The following is a 13,320-nucleotide window of genomic DNA, read 5'->3' as shown; positions in this document are numbered from 1 at the left end:
CTGAACATTGTTTTAACCTAATGAGTTCTGCCATATAAGCTTCCTAGTAAAAGTCGTGACTTTACTGGCCAGCCTAGGTGAAATCCTCTATCCGCTTGATGTGGAATTGAGCTTATGCTGGATTACAAGATGTTACCTGGCTTCATGTGCTCTACATCTTATAAACCCATTGCGAAGATATTTTTTGAAAAAGTTGAGGAAAAAATGAGTTATTCATTGTTGAAGAGCATCATTAAAGCCAAGAGGAAATAATTAAGATACTGAGATCAGGGGGGAAAAGAATGCACTTCTTCTAACAATTTGTTAGCAGTTCAGACAACTGAAATACTGAAAGAATAAAATGCATACTTTTCCTGCATGATTCTTTTTTTCAGAAAACAATAAAACACATATGATCATTTTTTTCCAAATTGTATTAGAAATTTTAAAAGATTTAAATGACATTTTATTTGCAGTACAATTTTGTTTAACTTTAGGTTTTACGAAATGTTGTTGAAAATCCAACCTTTCCCAGGACAGTTAACCTAAGTTATAGCTAAAACTGTACAGGATGGGTCCCTCAGATGGATCTGTGAATAGATGATGTATTATTAAGAGATCTTCCACTTCTACTTATTCATAATGTATAAAAGTCTAACTGTTTTCTGAAGATCAATTGGTGAAGCACCCTTGTGTTATTGCTGCTAGTAAAGATAAAACCAGACTCCCCTGTTGTCTGGCAGCATAGGCTACAATGGCCCACGCTGCCATTTTGAAAACCCTGGAGATCAAAAATCTGAAATTGAATCATGGGTGCTGTCAAATCATTTTCAATGAAATGTCACAAGAAATTGTAAATATTGCACTGGTTATACCTGTTACAGCGTTTTTATGGTTGGCCCTTCCTTTGCTTTTTATGTCTCCTTGGTTAGAATCGCATTCATCAAACTGGCAAACTGGTCGAGGCATCTTATACCAGCTCAGCACCATAAAGATTTTCTTCATTACTTTCTGATGTAAAGTAAATTAAGGCTAACTGGGAGGTACACCCAAATCTGCATGTTAAATTATGAACTGTTGGCATGAAAGCACACGTTCATGCATACTGTACATTTGTACCCACACACAGGGACACATGGATACTCAGAATTAAAAAGGTAAGACCTCAGTTCGAGGTTAATCTTCCTTAGATAAGAAGTGCTTTTAGTGTCATGTTCCAATTGCAATTGACTTGCTCTTATTTGAAGACTTCTAAGTGACTTTAAAGCTTTAAATCCTGTCTAGCACAATAAAACATATTGAGTTGAAAGTTATAAGTGGATTTTTCTCCCTGTCTGGGGGATTTCAGTGCATTTTTTTACTTTCTTTAAAGTGGGCAAAAACGTTTATAAATGTGCAAAAAATTTATTGTAATGGATAATTAGGACGTCAAATTTACAGTCCCTTCTTCAGCAGCTGCATTAGAAACCTTCGTGTAGTGTGTTGACTAGTTACTGACTGATTAACTGATTGTTTTATTGACTGAATATAAGACAGTACAGTCAACTTTACTCTAAATATAATATATGATCATTTTGGTTCTTGTAATGTGTGTAATTAAAAACATAGAAAGCGAAATATTTATTTTGCTGCTTTTTTTATTTTCATCAAACAAAAAATATAGAACCATATTACATGCTGTACATGGGTAGGCATCTATCTATCAAACATTTTTTTGTCATTTTTGTTTTCTTGCAAGATGACTACAACATTAAACTTAACTCTTTATTACATTGAAACCGACCGAACATTAGTCCAGCAGAATTGTACATTAGAATGAGGCGATTACTTTTCGCTGTTAGTCAATCCACACTGAGTGTCACATTCCCACAAAGAAGTGCACAACCTTCTGAATAGCCAGTGGACAAATGATTACCATAAAACCTGTAACAGCATTCCTGCGGATATTAAGCCAAAGGGCCATTGAGAAAGTAATGTTAACAAACACTGTCATGCAACAAGGTATTCCCCATCACTCCAAGGGAAATATCTGGAAGCAGAATCGTCAAGATACGGTAAGGGTAAACAAGGAATATAAAAAGTCCCATTTTCATCTTTTTTTCCCATGTCTGACTCAAGACGTTTGCTCTGAGATCTGGTGCGTGATTTATGCAGGAGCCACAGAAGACACTTCTGTCTTGGATGTAGACACCTCAGAGCCATCATCCACCTTCTTTCCAAAGAGCTGCATGATGCATACACGAAACTGCAAAGAAGGGCAAATCAAGATTATTTTGCGAAGTTTCCTCAATGTGCTCGATGTCTGAGCTCTGTTAAACAGCATTGACCAACCTGTCGGTTCATGAACACATAAATGATGGGGTTGTAGATGGTGGCGCTCTTGGCAAAGTAGGCAGGCATGGCTGCTGCCAGTGGGTGGAAGGCATAGCCTGGGTTTGCAGCAGCAAAGCAGGCGAAGAATGTGTAAGGTCCCCAGCAAACACAGTAAGCCAGGATCATGACAACTACCATTCTGGACACTTCCTTCTCTGCTTTCTGTGTGGACTCAGAATCCTTCTGCTGCTGGGCTACCTGTTGGAAGAAATGATAGATGCTTAGTGCCTTTTTACAAGCTGGAATAAACTTCTGAAAGCAGTCTGGGAGACAACTTACAGCACGAATGGCCAACCACACAGCAATGTAGCAGAGAATGATAATGGCCAGAGGGATGATACAGCAGGTGATCATCAGGACAATCATGAAGGACTGGACACCAGGGTCCTCGCTTCCACTGAAGACATCAGGCCCGCAGGAGGTCTTTAGACCGTGAGGCCAGTATCTGTGAGAAGATAAAATATACACATTTTAGCTTACATGATTGTCTTATCAGCCGAAGAACTAGATCATTTTATGTTGAATTACTAAGATATAAACCCAGCCATCAAATGTCTTCATATAGATAATTTAGATAATGGGTTTACCTGCTCCAGCCAAAGATGGGGGGTGCACACCAGAAAGCAGCCCAAACCCAGGAGAAGATGATACCACCAGATGCCCATTTTGCATCAAACTTGACATTTCCAAATGGTTTGCAGACAACCACCCATCTTTCCCAAGAGATCACAGTCAAAGACCACAGACCAGCGATACCTGTTAATTGTGTTGTTAGACACTATGTAAAATTTAACAGTTTCAAAAATGTAAAATATAAAAATTTGGTCCAATGCATTTAACTGTAGTTGTGAACAGTTATGCTTTTGGGCAGTAACTTACCACATACAGACACGGTGTAGCCCTCAAAAATACACATGGGGTGTCCAAGGACAAAATAGCCGAATATCTGGTTGATGACACTGATGGTACTGGCCAAAAGAGTTTCTCCTAGATCAGCTATAGCGAGGTTCACCAGAATCCAGTTAAGAGGGTGATGAAGCTTCTTAAATTTGGCCGTGGCCACCAGCACCAGACCATTGGTGAAGGTGGAGGCAAAGACCACAAAGAACATCCATACTGTCGCTATGTTGTACACCCATCGAGGGGCAATGTGGTAGTTGGGTCCCTCAAAGGGATCTGGAAATGAGAAAAGAGCAATGATATCACCATCTTCTCATCAATGCAACCAACTATCATTTTTCTAAAGCTTCATATTTATCATTCTTAAATTGTTCTTTGTCCTATATGTCCCTTCTTGCAGGTTACAATCAAATATTTGAAGATTAAGACGAAAAATTCTTTCCTTCCTCACTATTTTGAGACTTTCACATGGATTTATCATGTTAACAGAATATCTTTATTTTCAAATTACTGTTATGTGTTGAGAAATAATACAGAAGAGCAAAGACTCACCCTTGGTGTTATTGCTGTTGGTATATACAAACATTGTTTCCCTCGTCGATTCATCTCCTCTTCGCCTGGCTGCAAAGATTGCGTCTCCCCACTGCTCTGCCATTGTTGGCGGTTGTTGTACTGCCCAAACCTGTAGTTAATTGACTGTTGTAAAGGTCTGGGCCTTGTGCTTTGTACTATCTGCTGTCTCTGGCCGACTGGCACCGACAGACTTTGGGTTCCTGTCAAAGAGCTTTTATACGCAAAAATAGAGGATGCCCTGGCTTACAGGGTGGAGAATTTTTGAGGTCAAAACAGGTATCAGGAGCAGAACAAAGACTCATTCATTAGGCTTATGGGAGGTCTAAGCTACTGTTCCTTCCTAGGATTGCTGAAGCCATCACAGGTAAACCAAAACAGTGTGCGGTGACATTTGGCATCACCGAGCAAGGAGTGATTATAAGGTGACAGTGCCCTTTGATGCTTTCTAAGTATTAAGTTTAGGTCACAGATCACTTTTGCCCTTGACTGTAGCTTCTTGGACAGTGTGTCAAGAATTACTTTTATTAAAATTGCATATGATAATTATTGCAAGTAAAAACAGGTGTAATTTTCAAAACAAAATAGCATTATTTTACACATCTGAGCGCTCAGATTCGTAACAAATTGCAGAATCATTTCTGGTCCTTGGTAGACTCTTCTTTTTAGGTTTAAAAAATTGTATGGAAAGGTGCCATTCTGGGTTTTATACACACATACACACACACACAAAATAATAATTTTGAAAATTAATAAATAGAGGATGCAATTTTTTTATAATGGCCCCTGATGCCTATTGCAGGAGTTGTAGATTGCATTAATTAGTATACTGGTATATTGCACAAATACTGCACATTTGCACAGTTACATGGAATAAATTTCAAAGCTTCTATAATATTGTATTGTATTTCACACATTCAGCATTCAGCACAATTTCAGGCCATTTCAAAACTGCAGGTTTGTAAATAATGTTAATATAACTGCATAACGTAACTGAAGACTTTACACAGTATGTTTAAATCTTAAAAAAGGACATATTATTTTTCAATAATATCAGTCTCATTGTAAACACAGTGCTGCACAGTTTATGCTCAGAAATACTTAATCATTAAAATCTTGTGCTAATTTAAAACAATTTCCATCATAATCATCATGTTTTGTGCAGGGTAACTGTAAGTCAGACATCTAGGTTACAGTCCAAGTCCAAATCAGCTTATTGGGACAACTGGGGTACCCAGGTACCCTCCACATTGGATCCTAATTAGTATTGACAAGGATGCAGCCCAAACCTTCCTAATCCAAATGGATTGATGGTTCAGTTTAGGGAAAGCAGGGTTTATCTGAAAATCTTGATGAGGTCAGTTTTAATCTCTCCCTGTTTCTGACGATAGGCGTTTTCTTTTTTTTCAGTCATCTGCTTCTCCTTCCATTGTGGCAAAGTGGAGCAGGAGGAAGTGAATGCTAAGACGTGAACAGACCAAACTAGGATGAGGATGGAGCCAACACGAAGACAAGAGCAGTCTGTAAACTTTTTTTTACTCTTTCAGTTGTCTCCTTGTTTTGGCAAATAAGAAAATACTAAGAACTGTACTGATATGTATGTTATCCAAATCAGGGTTTTGCTCATTATGATCTCTTTCTTTAGACTTAAGGGAATTAATATCTATGCTTTGGGGGGACTGAGAATCAAGGGTCACTATTGTGATGTTTTGTTGCTTTTACAGTGTAAATCACAGATATTTAGTGATGTAGTTGAAAAGGATGTTTTTCAGAAACAGATGGATCAGAAAGTATCATGGGACAGCACTCAGTCAGTCGTATGTCTGGAATTCCGCTAGTTCTGAACTATTCGTGATTGGCAAAAGTTCACTACTAGCAGAACTCGGATATACAACTGAATTCTCAACGAAAGCTCAAGATTAGCACAGTTTGGTCTCACATGGCCTGCCAGTGGACAACTGCTTTATTCACGGTATATAGTGCTGAATGTGTAAAAAAATATATACATTTGAATGAAATTAATCCATATGATAGATGTTAATTTAACATGGGCAAAACTTTTTTTTTACTGCCCATTGTTTATCTAACATCATTTGTGGTTTAATTTCTATATGAACTACCAAGTTGATCTTGCTTTTAATTTGTGTTAGGGTGATTTGAAAATTGCAAAAGCTAACTTCACATTCTTTCTTTGCACCTTTCTCTCGATTTGGAAGTGATCTACTTGGATGGATGAAGTACAAGAAGTTAAGGTGAGTAAGCACGCACACACAAATCAATGACATGAGCAATGACATTTTTTAAAGAGACATTGAAAACCACTGTAGAAAGATATTCATGATTAATTATTAGTGCAAAAATGAACAAATCTTTAAATGTCAGTGCAGCAATTCAACGCAAAGCAGATCTGTGTACAATTTATTTTGTGTACTTTTTTTTTCAGACCATGCTTGGATGTGTTATTCCATTATTCATAACCAAAGGGCTACAGACTTGATTACAACCAGATATATGATATGCTTCTGTTTTTATGTTTTAGTTTTGGTAAAATTATGTGCTCACTATATCAGTCTGTTCAAAACAGGAAGAAATAAGATGAATGTAATATATTTAATATATATAAACAATTGTACTGTATGTCACTACTCTTCAACTGATTTAACATTTAACAACACAATTCTTTCTTTCATTGCATTTATTGTACATTTTTAATGATAACAATTAACTTCTACTAATTCTACTGGTTCAGCAAGCCAAGACCAAGTTCCAAAATGTTGACATTAAAAGCAAAAATTCCTATTGCGTCTATGTTTATTATTTACAATTATAGTAAAATAGTTTTTCATTGCCAGAGTGGTTCTGTCCACAGGATGACGTTGTATTAAGAATGAATTTATTTCTCCGGTGCGACAGAGGAGACCTGGGTGACCTGAGATGAAGAAGAGGCCTCATCTTCCTCAATATTTTTGCCACAGACCATCTTCATCATACAGGAACGGAACTAGATTTCAAAAGAAAAGAGCAGAATTTGAAAAGAGCATGTTACTTGAAGTGATTAGTTATGCCATGTAAACATGGCATTTGGTGTTGTAGCCCTGTGGAGACAAACTTCAACAATACTTCAGATCTCCACTTAGCACATATTACTATACCTGTTTGTTCATTAAGACGTAGATGACAGGATTGTACACTGTAGAAGATTTGGAAAGGCAGGATGGTATGGTTGCCATTCTCAGATCAAATGCTTCTCCACGGTGGAAAACTATCCAGAGAGAAAAGGTAGCATATGGCGCCCAGCATACCAAAAAGCCAAACACCATCACCACCACCATCTTTGTTACCTCCCTCTCAGCCTTCTGGGTCGAAGCTGAATCTGCTTGAGCTTTGGCTGCCTGGTAGGACAAACAAGGGATTTTAGAGCACCTGGCAACGTGACCAACACTACAATAACCCATATACAGTCTCCATCTAGTGGACGTGAGCAACCAAAGCATTAAAGAGCAATGGAAGAAATGTAGCATTCGTTCATGTAAAAATACAAAATAAATTGCATTTTACCAGTATTTAGTTAGTATGAACCCTACCTTTATTAAAACATTTATTTTTATCATTTAAACATTCATGTAGCTTTTAGGTTTTACGTTCAAAATAAAGAACAGAAATGAAAAGAAAATCATGTGGTTTTGTGGTCTTCATATTTATGTGAAATATTTATTTTTGTGTTTCTAAAATGCAACATTATGTAGTTCTATAATATTCCACTTCCTTACTCAAACCTTCAGTAAAACTATTAAGTCTGGGACAGAACTGCAAAATTGTAATGCAAATTGTACTCACTAATTTGAGCGTGATGAGTAGCTGACCATAACAGAACACGATGGTGCCGAAAGGAACGGCAAAGCAGAAACAGAACAAGAACATGACGTAGGATTCATTGTTGTATTTGTTGTTAGTGGTATACCAGTCAGGTCCACAGGAGCACTGCAAACCTTCAGGTATGTACCTGTAAGAGAGATCTCAGTGAAATTGATGGCACAGACAATAATAATCAGATCGAGGACTTCAATTCTACACTTGAACTAGATGTATAGGAGTGGAACAAAAAGGTGCTAGGTGTTGGTTTTCTTTCCTCTGGTTAATTGGAGGGAGGCACTTTGGCTTTGTCTTTATAAATGTATTATGAGCAGTGGGACTTACCGACTCCAGCCAAACAGTGGAGGGACTGAAGCTGCCATTGCACTAACCCAAGGAAGTATGCAGCCAGCTATGGCATGAGGGGTTTTGAAGGTAAAGTTCCCAAGGGGTTTGCAAATGACCAGCCACCTCTCAAATGCCACTACAGCAAGAGACCACAAACTCACCATTCCTGTAAAAACAGAAAAACAGTTTACTGACTTTTTCTGCGAACTACAAGGGATTACAGAAACACATGCATGTTTCTTTTTACCTCCAAGAGTTGCAAGGAAGCCCTCGATTTTACATGCCGTCGCTCCCCAGATAAAGTACCTATTAAAGAAGGAGTAGAACGATAACGGGGAACCAAAGAGGGCCACGAACAGGTTGGCAACGGCAAGGTTCACAAGAATATAGTTAAGGTGAGATCTGAGTTTCTTGAATTGAATTGTGCACAAAATGGTAAGGATGTTGATCGAAGCCCCTCCGACGAAAATAAAGAACATAAAAACAGACATGGCCATGAATACGCCTGGGTTTCCCAAGTGGTCCTGGGGGACCAAAAAAGGGCTGTAAGCTGAGAGGTTGTTAATATCTAAAGCGATGGGGATGTAGAAGTCTTCGTGAAACTCTGGTACTTGCTTCATCTTGCTTGAAACAGGCAACCACTCTACCGAGAACGCTGTAACGCCTTAAAGCTGAAATCAGTTGTAGTACTTCCTTCAGAGATTACTGCAGCATCGCAAAAAAATGAAGTCTAACACGTATTGATGTAAATTCTCTCTTCGTTGATGACCAGATGAAGCCTCCCTCAATCGATTTCCAAGTGATCCGTCTTTTATAAGGATTCATAAGATACCTTTTCGCTCCTCCCAAATGGTCTTAATGGAAGGATTTGTGTTTTGTTGTCATCTACCAATACACACTCTTGTGCACACACACACACACACACACACACAACAGCATCTGTGTATGCAAGACACACAATTCACATAATCTCATTTCCAACACCAAAACCTGGCTAATTCGGATCATCCCTTTCACCCTGCAGTGTGGTTCTGTGTTAGCGATGGTAGGTAATCTGCTGCACAGTGCAGATAATGCAGCTAATCACTTGCAGTTAACCCCTCTTTAATCTGCTTCCCATCGTATTATCTCCAACTTTGAGCCTGGAATCACAGCCTTTGTGAAGAGCCTCAAATACCTGACAGCTGAAATGCCCTTGACTCTCATCTGTAGAGAGTTCTTGTGTCAGAGCGGAGAAAGGAACTTTAGCTTACATTTTACGCCAATAATCTAAAATCTGAGACAAAAAACAAACAAACAGATAATGTTTCACACATAGAAATAATTATGAATTGTTATTCGTAACTGTTCATTATTTTAGATTATTTTATGTTCTGTATTTTGGGTTAGACCACCTTAGATTGCTTTATGGAAGTTGCAACAGGTTTATCTATTTCAGCTTTCATAAAACTCTAGAAAGAGCCTACATTAAATAATTGTATTAATTAAAGTCAATAAATCCAGTAAAACCCCTGTACATGATAGTACACGTGCTAATGACATGGGTACATTAAGTGTACTTATTTTTCGTCAATAAGTACAATTAATGATGTTAGTAATCACACTAAAAGTGAATGTTACACCAATAAAGTATCACATAAGACTATACAAAACATATACACTGTTAAGCTATTTTTTTTAGTAAGTAGTTTTTTAGTAGTTTTTTTGTATGTTTTTATATTTATTTAATTTATCAAAATGAATTGAGCAATTTAAGTTTTTCATCTTATCACATTTTTACATTGTTTTAATGCAATATAATTTTATTTTTTATTTTTACAATGATACAAAAAGAAAAGTAAATTACAGTTTTACGGGAAGTCTTAGTCATGGAATAAAGCCAACGTTTATATGCACTTTATTGTTTTGTTGAAGATAGACTTTAAGATAGACTGTTAATAAGTTGCTTAATGACATTTCACAATATTAATAACTGTATATATTAATATAGTATTGTAAATTAATTTAATTAATTAATACCCTTTATACTAGTATAATATCAAACTGCAGTACAGGCTGCAGTTAATAATGCAATAAATAAATGATAAACCTTCAAATGTCTGATTTTAAGTAATAAATAGCATTGCAATGGTTTTCATAAAACTACAGTTTGTGCACTTGGCGTTAAAAATGCCATCAATTACATTTACAAATACACAATTAGTCGCTCAGTCATATTGGCATTTGAGTTAAAGTCTTCCGGCTCATAATACTCCTCTAAGCTAATCACTCCCTGAAAAGTAAACAGCGGATTACCAATATAGGTTTACCATGTAGCTAATATAAAAATGCCCAACTAAACATTCAACAACTATTACTATTAAAGTTAAACATACTATACTTATTATTATATTGCAGTATTTTTAGTGCCACATACGTCGAGTCATCTGGGAAGTATTCAGGACCTTAGAAACTTTGCTCAACAAAAGTAACAGTAATTAAGGAAGGAAGAAAGAAAGGTGCATATATATGTCCTTATTATGTCATTATCAAAATGATCATTTTCTTAAAACATTCTCATTAAAATCCCTGCAGATGAGCTTTCTTTCTGCCCATTTTGTCACTCTCAGTGGTCAAAGCTCCGTCCCCTCCCTCCTCTTTCTGTTTTAATCTCTGGTCTTCCTCACTTGTATGACCCATATGATGATCTGTTTAGTGGCTTAGGGCTAATTATTGGACTTGTGCTAAGGCTCTTAACTACCACAGTCAGCGTAGACCAGTTAAGAGGGGTGCCTGAGGTAAAGACACCTGTAAGTGCGTCACATAGCTATCTCCGGTCCATTAACCTGCTTCTGAGCTGAGTTTGTGTCAGTATGCCTACTGCCATCTTATACAGTTTTTTTTCACCAGTCTTTTATTCATAAGTGAAGATTTGCTGTTGTAATTCTGTTTTTAATATTGGATTATACTGTCAGTTTTAACGTATTTGATGTAATAGCGATCTGTTAATTATTATATAATCAAAGTAATGTTACATAAAAAAAGTGACATCGGCATTCAACAATCAACATTAAAAAAGAAGAGTACCAGAGTAAATAAACAGAAGTCTAGAAAAAGATACAATAGCTTTACTAAATGTTAAGCAATCTATTATAAATCGTTACACACTTGCATATAATGCACATGAATGACTGGGTTTGTAAAAATTAAATTACCTGAGTTAAAGAGAAATAATGCTTTTGCAAAATCACTTTGAGTGAAAGGAAGTGTTCACAGAGGATTACAGGTTTTCCCCTCTTTTCTGCCACATCCTGTATCTGATTTTTCCACACATTACATGATGCCTTAATTGTTTAATCTAATCAACATGAACATCAGTACTTCATTTCACTGTTCTGGTAGTTCACCTCCATAATTTAGATAAAAACTAACATAGATATTTTGATGCTAAAATTCACATCTTGACAAAACGTGGAATTTTCCATTACTTGTGTAATGACTTGTAGTAAAAAGGAGCAGGTCAAAGACTGAAGGGTCACACTGATTAAAAGTTGACAACGCAACAAGTCCGGAAGAGGGAGGAGTCTGCTACAAAGTTAATGATCACAAGCCTCTTTTTAAGGTATTTGAATCATAGTAGCAGTTCCAACACAACCTTGAGAAACGCAAACATGTTGAATTACAGCATGGGCATCACTATTTTTATTCCTTGATTAATAAAATGAAAACAATAATTTAAAAAAGCATAAACTATATATGCTATGTTGTTGCTAGATGTAACTAAATACTATGCTGTTATGTGCATTGGATTAAAAAGCTTTTGTGTTTGAAAAGATTATTTTGTAAGTAAGTAGTTATCCATGTGTTTAATCTGATTCGACAAGACGGACACTAGTAGATTTTTACAGGGACGTGTAATTACATTTGAATTGATTGCTGACCTTTTGATGGATCATCTGCAAAAGTTTTATTTAGAGCCTCTTGATACCACAGTTGCCTGCATAAAAGAAAAAATAAAATGTGACACAAATGAGATGCCTTTATATCTAAATCATGAAAGTGAATGTTCCTCCTATACAATCATGACATGAAATGGGGAGTAAAATGAAAAAAGGCACTAGTAATTTCATGTTCCATAAAAATATTTTGTCAGTGTCACAAACTCACCAATATATATGCATTTTTTAATGAATAATTATTGTTATTATTATTATTGTTAATTTTTGTTGTAAGTCAGTACAGATGGGGTAGACTGCAGGAAAATGGAGAGATGCTACAGTGCCACCTAGCATAAAAAAAACTGGAAGAACTAAGAACCAGGCAAGGTTGTAAACAGGTCTCTAACTTACTACTATATATAACAAGTGAAAATTGTTTACCGAAACATCAATCTGTAGAGTGTGTCTATAAGACTGTATTAAAGCATATTTTTTTTGTTGTGGAAATCTACTTACTATAAATAGAACAAACACTAATTTCTTAGATATATAAACTATTTACTATATATTTAATCCAATAATTATCTAAACTGCTATTCCTAATTTGCAGTGACAAATTTTATTCTATTTGGTCAAAAAGTTTTTGTTTTTTTTGCGTAAAAATTTATACTTAGCTGTGTTTGTAACAAAAGCTATACTTCATATAGGCTATCCTCGGGTGTAACTGCAGCATTATAATAGCTTTCACACAAGCGATTATGTTGTAAATAAACCTTTTATTTAACACCCTCACTTCCATTAAACACTTATTAATGCATGTAATTATATAATTTTTGCCTAGAGTTTGCCACTAGATTTGAAGAAGAACCCTATGATGTGTGTGTCACACACTCTTTCCGCTGTACGCACATCAAGCACTTTATAAATACTCCCTGTTGCAGACAACACAATTTCATGCTCAAAATATGTTTTGCACAAATTTCAGTGTACAAAATATATCTCTACTGTACAGTATTTATGTAAAGTTCTTGTACAGTCTCAGATTATGTATAGTTAACTATTTATAAGATATTTATAGTCTATGCTAAACTGTTGCATAGGTTTCTTATTTATATATATATATATATATATATATATATATATATATATATATATATATATATATGTGTGTGTGTGTGTGTGTGTGTATGTATGTATGTATATATATATATATATATATATATATATATATATATATATATATATATATATATATATATACAGAAATTACAATAAAGCCCAACTTGACTTGACAGCATAATTACATTTATGCATTTTTTTTTTTTTTTTTTTTTGCAAATTTTACTTTGCATTTATGCTTTTATGCAAAAGCTGCTTTCCC

The 13,320-nt window shown here is 35.8% G+C and overlaps 2 protein-coding genes across 2 annotated transcripts; both read right to left on the bottom strand.

The window, feature by feature from the left end:
* Positions 1–2,125: 2,125 nt before the first annotated feature.
* On the bottom strand, positions 2,126–3,907 carry LOC122354660 (red-sensitive opsin). The gene is made up of 6 exons (XM_043252933.1): positions 3,805–3,907; positions 3,232–3,528; positions 2,940–3,108; positions 2,632–2,797; positions 2,311–2,550; positions 2,126–2,224 (listed from the first exon to the last, which is right to left on the bottom strand). The coding sequence occupies exons 1-6, from the start codon at positions 3,905–3,907 to the stop codon at positions 2,126–2,128; spliced, it is 1,074 nt and encodes a 357-aa protein (XP_043108868.1).
* A 2,808-nt stretch (positions 3,908–6,715) lies between these two features.
* Positions 6,716–8,648, bottom strand: opn1sw2 (opsin 1 (cone pigments), short-wave-sensitive 2). Its single transcript, XM_043252483.1, has 5 exons — positions 8,270–8,648; positions 8,020–8,188; positions 7,660–7,825; positions 6,975–7,214; positions 6,716–6,823 (listed from the first exon to the last, which is right to left on the bottom strand). Exons 1-5 carry the CDS (start codon positions 8,640–8,642, stop codon positions 6,716–6,718), a joined length of 1,056 nt encoding a protein of 351 aa, XP_043108418.1. The 5' UTR covers positions 8,643–8,648.
* Between the last annotated feature and the right edge of the window lie 4,672 nt (positions 8,649–13,320).

This window comes from Puntigrus tetrazona, chromosome 11 (genome assembly GCF_018831695.1).
Source record: "Puntigrus tetrazona isolate hp1 chromosome 11, ASM1883169v1, whole genome shotgun sequence".
NCBI classification, from domain to species: Eukaryota; Metazoa; Chordata; class Actinopteri; order Cypriniformes; family Cyprinidae; genus Puntigrus; species Puntigrus tetrazona.
Note: the sequence above shows the minus strand (reverse complement) of the source record. Positions and strands in the feature narration are given on the sequence as shown.